The sequence below is a fragment of the Manis javanica genome, chromosome 10 (genome assembly GCF_040802235.1).
Source record: "Manis javanica isolate MJ-LG chromosome 10, MJ_LKY, whole genome shotgun sequence".
NCBI lineage: Eukaryota > Metazoa > Chordata > Mammalia > Pholidota > Manidae > Manis > Manis javanica.
The window spans coordinates 96,878,953-96,901,264 of record NC_133165.1 but is presented as its reverse complement, the minus strand read 5'-3'; the positions used below and the strand labels follow the sequence as shown (position 1 = coordinate 96,901,264).

Here is a 22,312-nt window from a genome sequence, read left to right as displayed (position 1 = left end):
GTTATATTTCAAAAATAATTTTTTCTTTTTGAAGAAACAAATAGTACTTGTTTCCAAGAGTTCCTAACGAAGGACATAATTATTTTTCTATATAATATATAATGATTTTTATGTAAGGATGATGTAAATATTCACAGAAAATTTATAGTGAATATACTTATTATTAGTAAAAAGCTATTCCACATTATAAAGGCTAACAAATTAAAGTTTTGCTTCTACTTGCAAATAGCAAACTCATACTGAGAAGGCACCAACAAGTATTTTTATCTAAGTCATGTACCTGTCCTGAAAATTTTAAACAACAGGGATATACCCATTTCTAATGATATTTTGGAAACATACTGGTATACCATGCTGACTTTTAAAAATATGTTGCAAGTTGACAGTATAGAGTAAGTTCTTAAAATAAAAACAAAAAGGTTTTCAGGGATTTAGGGAATATTATTTTTACTGTGAGTAAAGAATATTTTCTACAATAAGCATGGGGAAGCTTATTATATATCATCTTCACAAAGTCTAAATGAATTGTGAAGAACCATTTCATCATGATTATGAGAGTAGACAAAATTATTTAACATTACAACACTTTCATTTATTTTTATTTAACATACTACTGATATACTGCTTCATATGTGCTAGGCACTATTCAGCACTTAAATATATTTATTACATCAACTGATTTACTTTCCATTCTAAAATACTAAATAAAAGGAGCCATTAATAGCTTTTCTTAAAATTCAGATATCAAATCATAGTGACAGCATCAAAGTTTCACATTCTCTACCGATTAAAGACACAACGGTAAGTCATACAGTCTATAGCATCGTTAAAGATGAATAATTTCTCAGTTAGCATTACTGTTTTTAATATAGTATTTCTTACAACAGAAGTTCAGTTATTGCCTTTCATTAATTTTTTAAAAATTAAGCTAAAGTTAAAAGTTTTGCTTCTTCAGTTTTCATTATCTACTAATAATTTAATCTAAATATTGATGTAAAATTTGAGTTCTAGATTCTTAAAGAAATGCTAATGATATATATTTGGCAGGGAGGGCAGGGTTAAAACTCCAAATACTATATATAAGCAACATTTACCTGCTTTGTCTTGAACAGCAACTATTCCTTTCCCCACAGCTGCTGTCACGGGCTGTGGTACAACCGTGGCAATGGAAGTGGTGGCTGCTTCTCTCACATTTCCAGAATTCTGAACTCCCCCACTAGCAGCACTCACGTTAACAGTTCGTTTGTTCACAGCTGTGGGCTTATTTGAAGAGCCTTTATTTAAATTTGACTGAAATGCAATGGAATTTTTAAGAGCTCAGGTTTCCAGTACTCCACACTATATACTAGTATTTTATCAACTCCCATTAGGTTAAAAATTGTGTTTTCCCTTACAAATCTAAAGCTTGATGGTAGATTTGAGAGTTTTTCCCTCTGAACCAAAACACTCTTTTAAGATACCTTGGGAGAGTAATATGAGAATTAAGTCCAGAAAAAGATTTTTTAACTAAGTACCAAATGGGTGTATGCTAAAATTATTTAAAATTCTTTTATATAAAAATGATTATCAAGCAAAATTACACTGTGTTTAATTGTCAACATACAATTTCCATACTCTGAGCTAGATTTATTTAGTAAAACCAGAAATGCCAAAAAGAAAGAAAATACCTTACCTTAGAGAGGGCCGTGGAGTACTGAAATGCTATACATTGCACAGATGTCTTGTGAGCACTGATGGTTTTAACTGGTGATTTCAACATCCTTAAATCATATTGATATATTTTCCCACGGGAAGATCCAACAGCCAAAGTGGCTCCATCAGGCATGAAATCTACTGCAGTTAGAGGAGTGTCAGCCACTAAAGTTTTCACTAGTCTTTGGAAAGGAGAAGAAAGTATATATAGAAATGTGAGTATATATAGGTATATAAGCTTCTATGACACATAAATAACCATACCCCAAGACCAAAGTTATCTGAAGTCCATCAAGATTACTCAGAATACACATCTCAAATATTTGTGTAAAGCAGGAATTCAGAATTAAAGACATTTTTAATACAAAAGCATGTAAAGGAACTAGTGAATATTCCATTCTATTTTCTGTTCACTTCCAATAATTACATTGTACATTTTATAGAAGCAGCACCTATTTCTTTGAGCAATTATTATGTTGACAGTGAATGTGACAGAATCCACAAACAAGGGCTCTAGCCCCAGGGTTAAGATGGAGGCTCTCAGTATCCCCTTTCCATTTATTGACTAGCTTAGGCCTCAAGGGGACTATAACCTTTCACAGGGGAGCAGCTGCTACTTTGCTTTAGTTGTGCATCTCTTGACCAAAAGCAATCAGAATCCATGTGGCTTGATCCTCATGAAAGTAAAACAGAAATATGGACACTTATCTGCTGCAGCTGTGCTCTCTGCTGGACTGTGGTATAAGAGAAGGATGGCTTACTGACTCTTAGGGCCCTTGGTAAGTTCATTCAAAAAGGTAAGAGAGAAAAATTAAAAGAATAAAGTCAAGTAAGTAACACTACACTTAACAAGGGCTGATAGAAGGTCCTTCCCTACTAACAACACTACAATTTCCTTCCACACAATCTTTACATATTGTTAGGTGTTTTGAATACACCTGTAGCACTCTTGCAACTTTTGTTTGTTTGTGTGTGTTTACTTAGCTCAGCAAGCAAACCTATAACTATAAGAAGGGGGAAAAGGCACACTGGACACAGACACTTAAGAGATTAAGGACCCGTTAGCTTTGGATCATGGTTCTCAACTACAAGAAATTTGCTACTTTTGGTAAATTTGTGAGCATTACTGCATCTAGTGAGGCTGAATACCCTTCACGGCCTAGAATAGCCCCCCCAAAACCAAGAATTATCCAGCCAAAAATGTTAATAGTTTAGAAACCTTGCTCTAATGAATCAATTTTAAGGCAAATTAATCATATTGCTTTAAAAATATACATATTTAGTTGTATTCTGAAAAACAGTAATATGCATGTGTGCTACAATAAAGATATGAAATCATTAACATGCTATTTCTCAACATTCATCATCCAGAAGTGCTCTAAATAAAATCTATGCCTCATCTGATATTTTTTTCTGCATGGGAAGAAAAAGAGAAAATTCTATCTTACTAGATATCACGTACACAGACTTTAGGTCTCCTAAACATTAATCAGAGGGCTATACAAATCATAACTATGTCTGCTAAGGAGATAATAATACTTGTTATTAAATTAAGAAACGAGCATGTCACACTTACTTCTTACTTGAAGTGTCATAAAGAATGATTCTTTTATCCAAGCCTATAGTTACAAACAGCAACTCATTGACAGGAGAAAAACAGATGCCTGAAGCTGGAGCTTTATGTGTATTGTCAAAGTTATGGTATGGGCTCTGACTATTCACATCCCAGAGAGTTACTATTCCGTTATCCGAAACACTGCCCAGTAGTGATTTCTTAAATAAGGAGTACTTCAAGTGACGAACGGACTACAAAAGAAGAGTAATTTTATATAATTGTAAGCATTCATAAGAACATTCTACATGAACTATATAAATAATGGTCAACCACCAACCACACTATTCATACGGGATGTAGGACTTCTATATACAGAGTAATAGGTTTCAGACATGACAATGCAAAATAATTTAGTGGGCTAAGAAGTAACCCCCAAGACATACCAGTATTCTAAGAACTGAATATTTGTCATGATTTTATTATCTTGGAGCTACCTCAATTTCCTCTTTTTCAGAAGAAAAATATAATACTTTGAGATTGTTAATTCATCAGGATTAGAACATCCACCATATATAAAAGGCTCAGTCACAGCCAGATCAAGGGTAAGTAAAGAGAATACTAGCAGAGAATAAGCAATAATATTTCTTTTTTTCCCCCTATGTATATTTTAGATATTTGGATATATTTGTTTGAACCTGAGAATCTGATCTGGCAATTCAACACCTGAAGCATAATAAAAAATTAACTAAACCATAAAGGAGGAATTGGCAACACTCTAGACTGGGGATGGACTATATCCATTCTTTCAAAAGCATCAGCCTAAGGGCAATGCTGGCCTTTCTCTAAGCGCTCATCCCCAGAGGCAGTGAAGACTTTCATGCTTTCTAGTTTCTGCTGGATCAGAATAAACAAAGACCCAGTTTGGGTAAACAGGTATTGGATTAAAACTGGATGAATTTTATCTACCTTTACTAAAATGTTGCTTTCAAACTAATATTGGTATTTTCTTTACTATGCTGAGAGTTATGTTTTTTATATTTAAGCTATTTTTTCCTGCACAGAAACAGCAAGAGAGGTATAGAAGTAAATATTAAATAGGATCTACAAGAGTGGGAAACTAAGACACATTCAAACACTTATAGTCTTAGTCAAGTGATGAATCAGGTTCCAGTAGGCAGGTATCAGCTATCCATGTAGGTCCCAGATAAAACTGGCACAGAACAAAAGTTGATTCTGAGAGTCTTTTGTTTGTTTGTACTACCTAGTTTAATCTATCACACTCCAAAAGGATTTGAAACCACTAGCTTTTACATATGAAAAATTCATATTCTACATACTTCTAAGACATTTCAAAATAACATATATTAGGCATCAAAAACAAAAAATATTTAAGAATAACACAAAAATTCCGTCTAAGAAAACAAAAGAATTATTTACTAGACACCTAAGGTAAGATAATTACTATGGTCATCCAATAAACTTGCCTCCATATTTTCATATGGCTAAAATACAAACAGAAAATGTTTTGCCATTTTTGCTGAGGAAAACTTTATCCATTTGCATAGACTAATCTTTCCTCTGGTCTACACCCAAGGAAAAATAAACTTCATGGCCCTTGACTATATAAAAGACATAGAGATCCTTAGTGAATTATAATGCTTAAAATATAGTCATATATCAACCTGTCAAAACATAAACAAAACATTAATTTTCAAAAGATTTCTGCAGCACTCTAGAAGTTCATACTGTTATGGCCCCTCATATAATCTAAATTTGGATTAAATATGCAAGCAGAACGTAAAAAACAATCCCATAAAATCACAGCCCTCATAGATTCTCAAAGTTTATAAAGCTCAACTCTTAGCCACCGTAGGAAGTCACTAAAACATCCTAAAATATAGTCATCCAGAATCTGAATATAGAAGGGAACAAGTACCTCACTACTTTATATAATAAAACTTTTTAAGTTGTTAAATATGCATTTCTTGATTAAGTCAAAACCTAAATTCCATATATTGCCTCAAATTCTGTGGACCTATAAGGCAACATATTAGGAAAAGAAAAAAAGGAAAAGCTAACCATAGATCCTCCTCTCAGATAAATTTGGGTTCAAGTAGAGGCTCAGCCAACCTCTGTATGACTTAGGAAAAGTTCTCAAACCCTCCAAGCCTCTGTGTTCTCATCTACAATACAGGAAACACTCTTGTTTGCCTGTTAAAGTTACTCTGAGAATTAAAGAGCATTTCTGCCGAGAGCCAGGTACATAATAGCTGTCACCACTATTCTTACAGGTTCAAGACTCTCGTTCATATTTATCATTGTTTACATACCCATTCAACCATCTTTTACACATATTTTCAGAAAGACCCTGAGGTAGCCACACCTGATTTCTTTAAATCCCTCCCCTCGGTCTCTTAGATAAACAACCTTCACTTCTGAACTTTCTACATCTTTTAAATCATCATCTCCTTAAAATATCACTAAGAGAGTATCCAGAGATCCTGGATCAAAGTTTTTAATCTACTAATTAAATAAAGTATTAATTCATTATAGCATCAGCAGCACTTAATAAGCCTCCATCTTGTTCCAGACTCAAGCTATTTCCAAGGAAAAAAAATACTGCCAAGAAGCTTATGAACAAAAAATCCCAGCATTATAAGCAGCAATGCTATTTTTTCTTACAATAAATTATTACTATGTAAGAATGTGTGCGCCTATAAGAAGACAAGTAGTGACCCTATAGCATCTTACTATGTTGATGAATCGCGATTACAATGGGGTGTGTGGCAGGGTGGACTTGATACTATGGGTTAATGCTGTAATCACAATGTTGCTCATGTAAAATCTTTATAAAATTGTATATTAATGATACCTTAATTTTAAAAAAAGGTGTGTGCTTGTGGAGGAAAGAGGTTGTTTCTAAGTATAAAGATTACATCACTCTATTTTTCTTAAAGGGCCAGATACTAAATATTTTATGCTTTTGTACCGTAAAAACAGTTATAGACAATACATAAATGAATAAACATGGCTGTGTTCCAATAAAACTTTATTTAGAAAAATAATAGCCAGCTCATGGGTCATAGTTTCCTGACCCCTAATATATTTGGAAAAGATAAAAAAAAAATAATCACAAAGAGGAAAAGAAAAACCATCCATAATCCTACCACCTAGAGAAAAACTGGTTGACATCTGGGGGGATATCCTTTAAAGTACTTTTCTGTGGGTATGTCTGTTTGTGTGTATTCAGTAAAGCATCTACAGAAGCTTTAGATTGTACTTTATTATCATAAAGTTAGCCATGTCATTAATATTTTCCACAACATGATTTTAATAGCTGGATAATATATGAATGTGTGAGTATATCAATTTATCTAAGTAACCTAAATGGACATTGAGGTTATTTCTAATATCCAACTACCTTATCATTTTTAAAAATTGCTAATTTATGGAAGAATTTGTATATCATTGCTCACGCTTTAGAAGTTCTTCATTGAAAAATGCTAAGTGACCATTGTTTGTTTTCCTTCTTTTGTGGAATTGCCTTTTAACCTAATTCACTTATTTTCTATTGTGCTAAGACTTTTAAGTACTAATTTGAAGTTGATCTTAATAAGGACACTAAAACTCTCTTCGTATTTCCTTTCAATTTTATTGATTTTTAAGTCTTGATTTTTGTCAGATTTTCAATTTTTATGTTATTAAATTTATTTAAATTATCCCTACACCTCATGACTTTGTTCTTCAGCTTAGAAAGCCTTTCCTTCCCAGAGATATGAATGTACAATTTCTTATTGCTTTATAGTATCTTAAACTAGACACTATATATGTGTATGTACATATATATACACACATGAACTTATACAGTAAGTATCCCTTCCACTCTACCCCTTCCCTCTTCTTGATGTCCAGTATCTTATTTCAAGTACTAATCTACTATTCACTTGAGCTACTGCTTATTTCCATTTTTAGCAGCTTACTATCCACCCTTCATCATATTGCAGCGTAACCTCTTCAAAAGTGGAAATCTGAACATACCTGTCTTGCTTAAAATCCTTTTAACTAGCGTACTCTGAGAAGACAGTAGTTATGATGGTGGCACCATGGTGAATCTCCCTGAACTGCCAAGTGTGTATTTGTGTATGTTTATGGGTACAGAAAAGACTTAAAAAGCAGACCTGAGATTGTCTATCCTTAGAAAGTCCTGCTTTCAAGGTTGGCCCTTGGCTGGCATCTGGAAAGATTTGGGGAGGGTTCCCACCACTTTCTTAGCAAGAGTAGCTCACTGTTCCTAAACTGCTCATGCAAAAGATATGGTTTATGACTGAAGCGTGGCTGAACACCTGCTTTGCTTCTGGGAATTTAGAATTTTTGTATGTGCTAGGCAGAGGGTGCCTGGGGAACCATCCTCAAGTAAAAGCCCTGGGCAATGAGTCTAATGAGCTTCCTTGAAGACAATGTTCCATACATGTTATCAGATTTGAGGCTGGGGACTCCAAGTACATCCTCTCCACCGAGAGAGGACTCTTAGAAACTCATGCCTGGTTTCCTCAGAAATTCACTGCACATGCCTTTTCCCTTTGCTGATTTGCTGTGTAGCCTTTCACTATAATAAATCATAGCCCTATGTATGCCTAATATGTTGAATCCTGTGAGTCCTCCTAGTGAATCATCAAACCTGGTCTTGGAGCTCCCCAGCACAGTAACTCTAAGTGTATGAGTGTATGAATGTGTGTGTGTGAGACAGAGAGAGAGAGAGAGAGAGAGAGAGAGAGAGAGAGAGAGAGAGAGGGAGAGAGAGAGTGTGTGTGTGTGTGTGTATGTTTAACAGACAGATGGAAAACCAGACAGCAAAACTAAAATCCCATGAACAACATTTACAACAAAACTAGACAATCAGTTATTGCCAGGAACCCCAAAATACATGCTAGTCGGTCAAATAATTAATAGCTACAATTAACAGCTAACTGAAAGCTAATTTAAAAGGAATACAAGAATGTATAAATATAATAGATAATACCTTAAAAACAGGTAAAAAGGAAAGAATTTCTAAAAATAAGAAATAAGGAAAAAGTGAAAAATGATTTGAAAGTAATAAATCATTGAAGAAGATCCAACAAAGAAAAACAAACATTAAGGAAAATAACAAATATTAAAAAATATAATTCATGAAAACTTTCCTAAAAGAAAAGATTTAAAAGGACATATCAAATGGTACACAGCATGTATCTATGAATAGTAGTGCAGAATGACCAATACCAAGACATAGCCTAGTAAAATTACTGGATGCTAAAAAAAAAAAAATTCCTTTGGACATCTAAGTAAAAAGAACAAGTGACTTATATGAAAAAAAACAATTATCATCAGACATTTGAGACCAACAGTGACAGAGTAACACACATGAGTTCCTCAAGGAAAGAAAATGTGACCCTGCTGTTGAGTTACACACAAAGACAGTTTGTAAACCCAAAGAAAACATTAAAAGCAGAAGATAATACACTTATGGGAACAATATTGACATATGTGCTTGTTGTGATTATAGAAATTTGGAAAATATCCCAAATATAGAAATGCTTAGATAACCTGTGGCATTTGATCAATGGAATATTATGCAGCCATTAAAAATTATGTTTATGAAGACTAGTAATATTAGAATTCTTGGGAGAGAACACTAATGAGAAAAAAAACAGAAAATAAGACTGTACCAACAGAATAAGTGTATGGAAGAAAAACAGAGCTATACATAGTAGCAGAGCTATACAAGAAAATATTAAAATAACTTCTCATTAAAGAAAATTTGGAAGAGAAAAAATAGAAGGAAAAAAACTAGTCTTTAAGAAGTAATATATAGATACAGATTAGAACTTTATTTTATGCCAACATGTCATTTCTAAAATTGCTCAGGAACATAACATACAGACTAGACAAGTATATACAAACACTAAGGAAATACATCAAGACACTTAAGGACATATTATCATACAAACACTGTATATTAATGCTCTTATATGACATAAAGGAGACCACTACTCTAGATATAAAGCTTTGCAGTCAGTCAGACTTTTTGTGAGTACTATAATTTAGGTATAACCATAACCAGTCAACCAAGTTAACCTAAATAGAATTAAACTCATTCTTGTTAAAATAATCATTCTTAAAAATGTAATTAATAATTATTTACATTTACCAGATCTTTTTACTCACACCAGCTTATTAATGCTTACAAAAATCTATACCTAAAATATCCAAAATTTCACTGAAGAAAATGGACTTAGGCAATATATACTGAAATACATTAAATTTAAAATTTTACAGAAAGCCTGCTACTTTTAAAGATCATTTTTAAGTCTAAGGAATCAATAAAACAGATCCACTTTTAACTGCTTTGAGAAAAGCTGCAGTTTGAGAAAGACAACAGAGGTAAACCTATTTGTGAGCCTAAGCTGCTGAACTTGCCAAATAGTGACATGCAATTATAATCTAAACAGTCTGTCAGCCCTGCCACTTCCTCAAAAATAGTAAGGCTCTTTTTTCCCAGCAGAAAGACACTGTGATCCCACATAAGACTAGTATCTTTTATTCAGCTCAGACACTTCAAAGTAAGATTCTAAATATATTCAGGTGATCTCATTTCTGATACGAAATTCAGCACAATGTAGATTCAGTGACACACCATGATTTTGATTTTGACACTTAAGCTAAGAAATTAACTTGATAATTTTTAAAGATTTATAATTCTTGATTGTTCATAGAAACAAAGAAAAATTTTAATTTAACCATTAGAAGTGCCCTACCTACTATTTTCTCAAAAACCCAGTCCCTATCTATTGTAAAATTGATCAACACAGAAAGTGGGCTGGGTAACAGTATACTTGAACTGAATTATGTCACTTTTTTTGACAGACTTGAAATTTTTATGAACATTGTTTAAATTTAAGAAATAAGTAATATATTTAAGTCATCAATGAAATTTTGAAAATATTAATAAAAATGTTTTTAATGAAGGCTCAAGTAGTAATTCTATGCCTTTAGTTAACAATGGATAAAATAAGCCATTACAAAATCGTTTTTAAGGAAAAAAATTAATTTAAAAACACTTCAAAGATTTCTATTGTATTGCCTGTAAAAGGGAAACATAAGCATGCAGAATCTGGAAGACTATGGTTTTTGTGGTTCTCTTTTTGGTTACTTGTATTTTGATAACAGAGACATAAAGCCTAAGACCACAGATATTATAACTACTGTGAACAAAAAAAATCTTAGTGTTCAAATGTCATGCTTTTTAAGGAAATAGAGTAATTTTCTTTATTTCTCTCCCTCCCTTCCTCCCCTTTCTTTCTTTTTTTTAGCTTTTTAGCATAGTAGAAGCATGACAGATTTAATTTTACAAATTCTGGGCTGACTTTTCAGTAATATAAAAATGAGGGCAGATACTACTATGTAGATTCTTACATTTCAGTTTTTATTGTATCTTGCTAGAGAGTTTTCTTATTAAAACCAGGCATGAATGAATAGTCCTGAGAACATTAGACTTGGTTACTGGTCTCAGGCTTATTAGGTGTAAAATATTTAATTTTAAAAATTGAGATATAACTTACATATAATGTGTATATACCTCAAGTGTACAGCTTGATAAATTTTTATAAGCATATATACCAGTGTAACCACTACCAAGATTAAGATATAGAACAGTTCTGACACAGCAGAGGACGCCCTCTGCATTTTATGGATGAGGGTAAGTGATCTGCCACAGAGAATGTATTAATACTGTAATAAAAAGAGGAAATAATACTTCGTTTACCCTGTGCCTAAACACACTCAGTTACCCTGTGTTTGCCAAGCAGACTATGAACATAAGTACCTGTCCCTGAAGCTGACGCTGCATGAACCGAGCAACACTTCTATAACTGCAGTGTCACAGTAAGACTAACATCCATGTTTCAGGCTTAAGCTTAAGAACTACTTGTATTTTGTTACATATAGTTTTATTCCATGAACATGTGACCATTCAAAGGCATAACTGAACTCATGTACGCAACATAATTTAGTATTATTTGAACATTTTTAAACACTACCATTAAAAAATAGCTAGCTGTCTAAGTTTTTTAGGCAAGCTATATGCAAATTTAAAATACTTGATTTTTAAAAACTTGAAATTCACTCTCTTATGTAAGACAATTCAAAATCTTTTCAATTCATTTTGTATAAATCCATACTGTACCTGGTTACTACCTTGGCCAAAAGGAGTACTAGATAAATTAGTTGTAACACTGTGCAGAATAATTTCACCACTCAGAGATCCAGAAGCAATGTAGCAGTCATTCCAATTATATGTTACACAAGTTACTTCATTTTGATGATCCTGAAAGAAATGAAAATAAGTACAATGCCTTCAAACAGTACATTTTCTTTGTAAATTTCATGTTTTGTGTTAGGTATCTCAATTTAATATTTGCTCTAACATTTTCCTCAAGTAAACTAAAAAAAGTACTTAAATGAGTAGGAAACTATCTGATCAACACCAAATTGTCTTGGGGAACAGAGATTAATTTTTCATAACCATAACAATGATCAGGCACTCTGAAACAAGAGGGAAAAGGAAAAGGAATTGTCTCAATGGCAGTATGTCTATCTTAAGGAATTCACTTTCACTGACAAGTAACAGCTATTGCAGGTTGGCTATTATGAGAGTCCCTCCTCTTAAGAGTATTACTGTTCAATTGAGAAGACAGGGTGTTTAAATTAACATAAAATGGCAGAACAAATGCTGAATGAGTGGTAGAGGCAAAGCTAGAGGAAAGGGAAAGAGGTATCATTGTGAACTGAATTGATGGAGGAAGCTTTATGGAAGACATAAAGCTTGAGTTCAACCTTTGCAGAAAGGATAAGAGGTGTTAGGGACACTGCAAAATGGAAGAGAGCAAAAAAAAAACCCAAAGCCAGAATGAACAGGGCATGTTTGAAACGGTATCAGTTGCTTCCATTTGCTGAGTATCTACTAAAGCTGGGAGGTTTACATGTTGTTATTAATCCTTAGAACAACCCTGGGAGCCAAGGTCATTCTTCCCATTTTAGAGATGAGAGATTTAGAGATTAACAAAGTAAGGCACAAGAAGGGCCAGAAACCTGAGCAAGCGCACATAACTGCTAAGTGGTAGGGCCAGGATTTAATTTCAGGTCAAATTCTAAAGCCTGTTTTTCCCCCACTATGCTAGGCTATCTCCCAAATCCAAAGCAGGATCCACTCTGAGGATATAAAACTGTTTGGTTTTAAACAAAATTAGTTTGCCAGGACTATGTTTTCCAACATCAAATAAGAGATAGCTAGGAGTGTAGAAAAATGATCACATTTAGGAGTAGTTTTTAACAGTTGGGTGTCATATCTCAGTAATATAAACAAACTAACCTTTGCATCTACTACTTAATGTGATACCAAGAAAAGTAGCTATAATATTCCATTTATGTAACAATTTTTCAAATGGTCCTTCAAGCATGTCTGGAGATGTCTTTATATTTTTATTCCTTTTCTAAATCAAAGATACAACTACTATTCTGAGAAAGAAAATGTCTGATGAGAAGAAAAAAGAGTGGACATTTAATGCACAGTTTCCATTTGGGAAATTAAGAACATGGAGTCCAATACAATTTCTATGACTATAAAAAGACAGTTGCCTGTCTTCCATATTTCAACTTCGGAAAATAAATCATTCAGTAAACTTGTAAACTTAGCACCTACCAAGTGCCAGAAATTGGGTTGTTACCAGGGAGAGCACTGCAGAGAAGGGAGCCAAAGGTGAAAGATTAGATTTCACACTATCACATTGTCAGTCAAATACTTGTTAATTGAATGAACGAAGGAATGAAGTACTCTAACAGTTTCAAACAATGAGAAGAGAAAAAAACTATGTGGAGTAATTGGGAAAGCTGAAGGTGGAAAAATGACTGGAATTTTGCCATGCAGTAAGATGGGATGCGGGTGAGTGATGCTCCTAATATGTGGGATGATACGTGACAAAACTGGACATGGAGTTCTAATCTCATCTCAATTCTATAAAATATTCCCTGTTCATGGTAGGTATATCATTCTAAATAGGTTTAATTCAATTAATACATAATTGAAAAGATTAAACAATGAATAATATCTAGGCTTGTGTAGCATCTTTGCCATTAGTAGCTGTTTGACATCGAACAAGTTCTTCAACATCTCTTGAGTCTCAGTTTCTCCATCTGTACAAAGGAATAGCACTATCTGCTTCGCAGAGTTGTCGAGATAAACAATAAAAATATGTTAAGCACAGTGGATGGCATATCAAAGAATTCATTCACATTAACTATCCTCACTATTGGCAATTTTCCTTAAGACTCTTCGAAGTTTGGCTAATATCTAAAATAATGAACTTCCAACAGCAATATTTTAAACAGTAATTACAGGACTGTATTTCAACCTAGCTGAGAGTAAACCATTCTTCTGTATACCATTTCCCTAGTAAGAGTTAACTCAATGACACTAAAATATATAACAAGATGATAAATGATAATGATGTCTGCTATTTGCTTCAAAATAATTTGAGGATATGACAATCAGAACAGGTGAGAGCATAGATAAAACAATGTTGGCCATGAGTTGATCATGATTTAAGTCAGATGATTGTTGATCATGATTTAAGTCAGATGATTAATACATGTGTATGTTTATACATATAAATATGTTCAAAATTTTTCATATTACAACTTTTAAGACATATTAAAATTGTAAATACTTTAAAGATGAACTTCCAAATATTAAAAGGATAAACAACAAAAAGCAGAATTCCAAAAAAATCATTGTAACTCAAAGACTTCATGTGATGAGTATTTTTATTTTCTGAAACTGCGGACAACTAATTATTTAAAGAATACTAATTGTAAATGATAAATTATCTTAGAAAATATCTCATTACCAAGATGAACATACCCACAACAATTACACAAACAGCAGCAGCCAAATATATTAGTGAACTAATCCAAACCTCTGACTCTGCTCATCAGATAGAGAACTGTCATCCCACAACCATTCATATTTTTTCAAATTCCATTAAAAAAGATCTTTGATGGTAACAAAATGAAGGACGAGATTCACTCAAATAAGAGTAGAACTAAGTAGAAAATGTTTTAAACACCAATAACATGCATTAATGACACACGAGGAAAAAATAGACAAAAAAAGTTTCTGGCTAAACAGCATCTTTATTTTACGTATACCACTCTTCAGTTGTGAGCCATTTTATTTTTATTATAAAAGCTCAAAATTTTAAAAAAAGTTTGGTAACTACTCTAAACACATTTCATTGTGAGATACCCATTTCCACAGGATATAAAATACAAAAAAATCAAGTTGCTTACCTTCAAAGATCGATGAACTCTTTTTGATTTTAAATCCCAAATATTAACAGTGTTATTTAGGCCTCCGCTTACCAAATACATAGATGTGGAATTTAAACTGACACATGTCTGCTTTTGCTATTAAAGAAAAAAAAAAGTTACCTTACTTTAATAGTGCCCAGAGCTAACTTGCAAGTTTCATCCAACACTTAAGAAGCACTTGATAAACATTTGTTGAATTAAATGCTATAAACATGCTAATACTTATACTAAAGATTCGCTTCTCATCATCTTCCACATGGATCCAACAGCTTGTAGAGTTCACAAAAGCTTCAAGGAAATCAACCAGATTTCTGTTCTCTTCCATTGAATAGAGGTGACAGGAAGTTGAGGACACCAGCAAGCCTTGGGCCTCCCATCAGGGCTTACTTGCCCTTAGCATCTCCCTTTGATGCACGCCCACAGAGTATCTTGAGTTAGAATCAACCCAGAGCTCAGAAAACACTCAAGGTAGAAAGGAGTTTACAGATGGAGAAAGTTTTATAAAGAGGAAAAGATACTTGCCCAAAGTCTCATAGCAAATATTTCCCTAAGGAACCCAAGTCAAACATCAGATCATCAGAACCTAATAACTCTTCCCAAAGTCTATAAGAACACAGTGTTTCTCAAAGTCCAGAATTACCCTTGATTCCTCATTCCCATCCCCAATCTAAGGTAAATTCTCTAAACTACAACACTAAAATAATGCCACATGGTCCCCCCTTTACCTATTGCTACGACTAGCACCCTAACCCAAACCCTGCCATGCCACAACAGCAGCCTCCTAACTGGACGCCCTGCTTCCACTCCTACTTTCCTACATTCTACGCTCCTTAAATAGGGTGGCCTTTAAAAAATGTAAATCTGATCATGTCCCTCCCAGTTAAAAGTCTTTAATGACTGCCAATCAGCCCTAGAATAAACTCCAAACTAATTAACCTGGCCAATATTCAAATATTCAAAGCCCTATTCATCTGGTCTGTTCTTCGTACATCGCTCAGCATTTTCCTCTTCCCCTGCTAATTCTTCAGCCACACTGACCTTTTTCCATTCCTTAAACATAACAACCCTATATTTGCCTCAAGGCTTACACACAGCTGTTCCTACCTAGAACGCTAAATTCCTGACCCTTGGCTGAATAGCTTCTTCTGGTTAACAGACAGCAATTTAAATGCCACCTTTTCAGGAGACCTAATACAGCTTGCTATCTCAGGATCTTTTTTTATTTCTCTGTATAACAATTTATCACTGTCTGGGTAGTCTTGTTTACTAGTTTATTGTCTGTCTCTCACCGCAATGTCAGTTTCATTACAGTAAAGACCAAATCCATGCTCAACAAATATTTATAGAATAAATAAATGGCTAAAAATACAAAGGTTATCAAGATTTTTCTCTCAATGAGTATCTAGGAGTGTCATCTATCTGGTAGTGCCGTCAGTATGTTTCATGGTATTTTCCTATATAACCTTCAGATACACTATGTAGTTACATTAATTATTCTCACCTCCAGCTGAATGCCATGAGGAAAAAATAGAGAAATGAATTCCAAAGGGCACATTTTGTGACTCAGTTAAAAAGGCAAGCTATGTAGGCTTAGCCAAGTCATCTCACCTTTCTGAGCCTACAATTCCTCATCTGAGAAATAAGAGATGAGAACTAGATCTACTGTTCTTTCCTTGAGAGACCATGCATCTTAAAAATATCCTCTGCTCAAGACAGCACCAGATTCTTAAAAGGGTGCACACAGTCTCCACTCCTACCCCCAAGCTTTCCTCCCAGCTCTGAAATTTTGACCAAGAGTCAAAATTACTAATGCATATAAAATACCAGGAGCATATTACATCAATATTTTAATACAGTTGCTATAATTCTCCTGCAGGCATCTTCTAGGAACTGACTTTTGTCTAAAAAGACTAATAAGATTTAGAATATGATTATAACTGCAAGTCAGGACAGTCTGCTAAGAGCTATCTAAATAATCTTTAAAGAAAATAAACCAGACTGATGTCCACCAAAGATCAACATATTAGGAACTGATCATCAAAACAACTTATTCTTAAGGACTCAGAAGAAAACCTGTATTTATAGCTGGTTTACCTTGATGATAGTTCTTTTTTTAATGTTAACATATTTTTAATGTAGGTAATGAGCTTAAATAATTAATGAAAAGTATGTGGTTATTACAGGAATCCTGTACCCCAAAATACAAGCAATGGGTGAAATTTTCAAATCTAAAAATAATAGCTGGTCAAATTTTTAGGTTATATAGTAGCCTACCATATTCATTTTAATACTGATAGTACCAATTTGCCTAAAGAGGTATAATACAAATTCAAACAAAATAAACAGGAACTTAAAATTCTACTCAAAAAATAATGTTAAAGTAGGATAGAATCTTATTTTCCCAAGTAGAAAAGGTCTATTATCTCAAATGGCACGTGAAAACAGGACTTGAATACTACAAAGCAATGGTTATCAACACACTTATATGTTCAAAGAGATTAATAAAGGCTGAAGAACCAGTACTTGCAAAATGTTCTTATAAGCAAATTAAATTAAAGCAGATTCAAATTATGACTATAATGACCTCACTTTCATCTACCTGCATTCTGATGTGATTTCTTAACTGTGGGAAAGAAAACCATAGCAACTGATGTGTAATATTCACAAAAATCTCTAGAATTGTGTCACATTTGTGAATATCATGTTATTTCATAACAACAACAACAAAAAATCCCAAACTGGTTCTAAGGCATAATGCATAAAAGTAGCAAAGTATATTGTGACAGAGGTGGAAATCCAAATTGTTTTGATGTTGATACTTAATTCAACCCATGTTTGTTGACTACCTTTGTACAGACTGAAAGATGACTAAGATGTTTTGCCTATTCTTAAAGAGTATAGTTTGGCTTTTATCAACGAGGGACACTCTCTACCTCAAGTTTATTTAACTGAATTTAAATAGACAGAGTGCCTCAAACTCCATTTCTGCTTAGCGGATGGATGTTCTCTCTGCCCCAGCCTCCAACATCTGCAGGCTGAGATTGATGACTGGATCAATCCCACTGGATATCTTTAAGAAAGGATACCTTTAGGGAAGGACTGATAGAAAGCAAAAGTTCTTTTCAAATTAGATGAGCTCATATTCTATTGTACTGTGTTCTTTCTAATTGGGCTACCTTATCTATGCCACTGTGTAAAATTATGACAATCCATGATTTAGGTCTGCTAGGAAATCTTTGAAACTTAAGAGAACAAATTACCAACTACTTGTACATTTCTATTTAGTCCCTATGGAATTTTTTTAAAAATGACTTTCAAAGAGTGTGTGTGATTGGAAATGAGAAAGCCAGCAATATCCTGAATTAAAGGAATTCATTTAAAAAAAAACAAGAAAATATGCAGTGAGAGCTTCATTTAAGTGCTCTGGAACCAAATTTCATTTTGACAAAGCCATCCTGATCCTGAACTTGGGGAGGCTCAGGCAGGCTCCTCAATATCAGATAGAAGCTAAAACAGAAGGCTACCATCACACAGAGGTCTTTAGCTGTTGGTCCTGAACCCAACATCAGTTAAGAGCAGAGCTATCATTAGTGCTCTAATAGTCAAGCCAACCTAGCAACCTAGATGGAACTTAGTCCTAAAAAAGGCAGCAATACAAGGGGACATTCCACAGAGAGGAAATGAAGAAATCAAGTACCCAGTTGACAAAATCTAAGTCCTTGATTGCTCCTGTAGGATCCAATATCATTTTACCTTAAAGATGTTTCAGTACCTTAGTTTTTTTTTAAGTTATTGTATTATTTTAAGTTTAGGTTAAGAATAATGCTTTTAAACACCATTATGTTTAGCTGCAAACATCATAATAATTAAGTAGTTACCACCCAAGTAGAACTAAGATTTTTTAGTTTTTCAAAAAAATCACTTACCCCTTCACCAAGCTCTAAAAGTGGAACAGGTTTACATTTGCAACTTGAAACAACAATTTTGTCACCACTGGAAGATGCTGTCACTAGAAAGTTATCTAAATGAAGAGTTACGGAGCATCAAACAATCTATGAGCACTTCTAGCACTAGATTATTATTACAAGAAGACAAGCAAATGAATACAACTTAGACATTAGCTTTCAAAACAGCTCAGGTTACTAATTACTAATGCTCTTTACTAGTACCGCAGGGGAATCCTTTTCTGGCTATCTCTTGAAAGTTATTTAACCCTTGTGAAATACTACTCCATTTTCAAAGAGTAGGCCAGAAGGTCTCATTTTATCCTTCACAAATGAGAACATGATAAAAGCAACATCAGCAAATATCAATCAACCTTTTCATCTATAAAGACTGTTCAAGATATTTATTTATTAATACAGAGCTTGGTACCAATTTAAGGTAGGATGCAAATATCCACATTAGTGTCCTATCTGTCCACTAAAAAAATTAAGTCTGATATTTTCTTAGAACAGGAATTTTTGTAATAGGATGTTTCAATCTTAAGTGTATAAAGTATTATAGTAAATATCAAATAAAAATAAGTGTTACCTACAATTATTTATGTTATGGAATTTTATTTAATACTTACTTTAAATTACTTAAAATGTAATTTTGAATTATTTTAAAACTTAATTCAAATTAATTTATATTTACTTTATTTTGCATAAATTATAAATGGATCAGTAAACACAAAAACAATGCAAGTTAAATATTTTAAAACCAAAATGATTAAATACAAAAATATAACCAAGAACAAGAGTCTGATTTTGAGTCGTAACAAATTAAACAAGCAAAGTCCTAACTGCATTATTTTGGGATGATGTGCATAACATTCACATATTCTGTGACGAGACCATGGATTGTGACTTTATTATGATACATAATTCAAACAAAATCATTTCCACTTACATATTACAGCACTGAAAAAAAATAAATCCATTTCTCTGTCCCTGGCTTCTTCCTCTGTTTACTGACATTTTTTTCCTTAGACTATAGAAAAGAAAGGACTGAGCAAAGAAAATATGAGAAGCTAATCTAGTTAGTCCTTTTATTTCTCTTTTAGTTTTAGAAGTAGTAAGAAAGGAAGGAACATTACCTATAGGACCAAAAAACCAAAAAAGCAGAAGCTAATTTTCCTGCCACCTCACCTGTTAGATCCATTTGAAATCCATGCTAAAGTGGACCCTACATAGCTGAGTCTGGAAGTCTTTGTTCTTCAGTAACTAACCTCCATGGAAAGGATCAAAGCTTCATTAGGAATAAGGCTATATGAAAGTTTCCAGAGCACATCTACTTGTACAAGAAGGCTATATAGAAATAAGACCAGTTTCCCAGTCACAAGACACTACCCCACAGTCAAGTCAGTTTTGTTGACAGACCAGTAAGTGGTTTATCAGCAAATGCTGACTCCTAGTAAAATTCTTTGAAATAAAAATAAGCCAGAAATAATAAATCTTATAAAGAATTGCTACTTTTCTCTTATACAGTAAGTAATGCAGAAATTAAGGTCTATACCTGATAAAAATCTAGTAATAGAAGCAATCTCACCTATTTGTTACACTCTTGAAACATTTTCCTCTACTACACATCTGGAGAGCCCTTCAAAAATCTATTCCCTTCTCCCTTCACCATGAATTTGATTAGTAGAGTACCAAAGTAATTTATTTTGCTTCTTTAATACAAAATGAAGGAACAATTAATTCAGTAGGAAAATTCGTCATTTTTGTTATTTATTTGCAAGAATAGTTAGTTTGGGCATGCAACTTCTAATGTTTTTGTTCATGAATCAGTTTTATTTTAAAGCTTTGATATTTTTACTTTCATCAGGAAGCAGAATATTAAATACCTTGATACTTATAAGCTCAGACATGTTAAAACTTAATTTCTTGTTTAAGGAATAGTGTATATGTAGGAGTTCCTCAAAATAGTGACAATTTCTAGCATACCAAGAATATGCAACATTTTCATACAAAAGGTGATTTAAAAAGTACTTCTTTTTTTTTCACAGTGGCTCTCAGCTGAGGGCCACTGGCATCTGGTGAGCAGAGAGGCCAGAAAGGCTTCTAAACATGGGACTATGTACAGGTCAGCCCACATAACAGGAATTATCTCACCCCAAATGCCAACAGTACAAGGATGAGAAATCCTGATGTAAAAGCTTCAGTCCCATATTTATCCTGTCCATATTTAGGAGCATACTAAGACAGGGAGAGTATGAAGTAGAAACATGAAAAGCTTAGGAAAATTCAATATAGACATTTCTCTGTTTGGGAAATTCATATAATACATATGAATATGTACATTCATATGATGTACAGTTTATTCAAACTCCTATTTCACTCTATCTAGCTTTCATAGCTATCTAAAATATCCAAAATATATCTCTCATTATGGGTCACATACAAATGTTTCTGATACTGGTTGTTAAGAAAAAGAAAGGATACTATTGCTGCTCCAACATATTGAGCTGATTCCGCGTGGTGATGTGTGTGGGTTGAATTTATCCACCAATGTCAAAGACGAAGCATCCCATATTTTAATATCATCTCCCGATGAAGCAAATCTGAGGTCTTCCAGCATGACTGCACCTACAAATAGTTTAAAACAATGTGTTTTAAAAACAGTTAAGGACAGCTCCGCCCACCAAAAAAAAAAGTTAAAACAAGTATCTAACCTAAAAAATAAGTGGCCCTTGTCCACTTTTCTCCCAGAGTGTGTTCACCACAAAGCAGCTGGAGTGATCTTTCTAAATACAGAAAGCAGATCACACTGTCTTTCGCTGACCCTTTCAACAGCTCTCCACAGCAACTATAATGAAATCTACCCTCCTCGGCTGCTGTGTATGACCTGGCCCTGGGGCGACTCTCCTACCTCTCTTCCCTGGGGCTCCCGGACTCCCTGGCCTTCCTTCTTGCCTTGGTGTCCTTCCCTTCGCTCTCCTCTCTGCCTGGAACACTCTCCCCACATTCCCATGGCCCTCTCCTTCACATCACTCCAGTCTCAGCCACGTCTCCTCCTCAGAAAGGCCATCCCTGACCATGGGAAGCATGGCTAAAGCAAACGCACTCCAGGTGCCCCAAAATCCATTAGCCTGTTCCACTTTCTTCATGGCATTTCTTGCTATCTGCAATTCTTATTTGTTCACACGGTAATGTCAACTTCCCCTGACTTGAACACAAAGATCCTGAGGACAGGGATTTTGTAAAGATTACAATCAGTCTTGAAATGGTCCCAGCACGCAGTAGGTACTCAACAAGTAACAGCGGGATAGGTAACTTCCCAGGATTTTTGAAATGTAGGATAAACTGTAGTATACCTCTGCAGGTCAGAATCCAGTCACTCCAGTTTTTCCAACTAACTCCAAAATTAGTAAATACAGCCATAGAACATGTCACTCAGTCCCTAGACCAATACCTGATCTACAGTGCCCTCCCTCATATTATTTCTTCACAGCATATAGTTAGAACACATCCTCTGACAAACCGATTTCACAAACCAAGGCAAAACTAGAAGACAGAAGGCAAGAAACCTGCTCTAGGCAGATACTTTAAAGAGCAGCAAGTACCAAGGGTAAGAAAAATGCTAAGAAATACATGGTCAAAAGGGGAAGGGAGAGGGGCATAGAAATGTACCCCGCACACCTGCCCGGTTTGAATAACGCAAGAGTATGTAACACAG

General features: G+C 34.1%; 1 protein-coding gene across 5 annotated transcripts in view; it reads right to left on the bottom strand.

Moving 5' to 3' along the window:
• NEDD1 (NEDD1 gamma-tubulin ring complex targeting factor) overlaps positions 1 to 22,312 on the bottom strand; it is a 37,387-nt gene that overhangs the window by 13,836 nt on the left and 1,239 nt on the right. For 3 of the 5 annotated variants that reach the window (XM_037023097.2, XM_037023098.2, XM_017650079.3), the window contains exons 2-8: positions 21,079 to 21,222; positions 18,577 to 18,671; positions 14,630 to 14,746; positions 11,469 to 11,609; positions 3,269 to 3,498; positions 1,673 to 1,874; positions 1,095 to 1,290 (exon numbers count right to left, since the gene is read on the bottom strand). In XM_037023097.2, the coding sequence (XP_036878992.1) occupies positions 1,095 to 1,290; positions 1,673 to 1,874; positions 3,269 to 3,498; positions 11,469 to 11,609; positions 14,630 to 14,746; positions 18,577 to 18,671; positions 21,079 to 21,214 (1,117 nt within the window). In that variant the 5' untranslated portion in view covers positions 21,215 to 21,222. Of the gene's footprint in view, positions 1 to 1,094; positions 1,291 to 1,672; positions 1,875 to 3,268; positions 3,499 to 11,468; positions 11,610 to 14,629; positions 14,747 to 15,172; positions 16,329 to 18,576; positions 18,672 to 21,078; positions 21,223 to 22,312 lie in introns of those variants that run through there. The other 2 variants (XM_037023099.2, XM_037023100.2) reach the window with 2 other exon arrangements.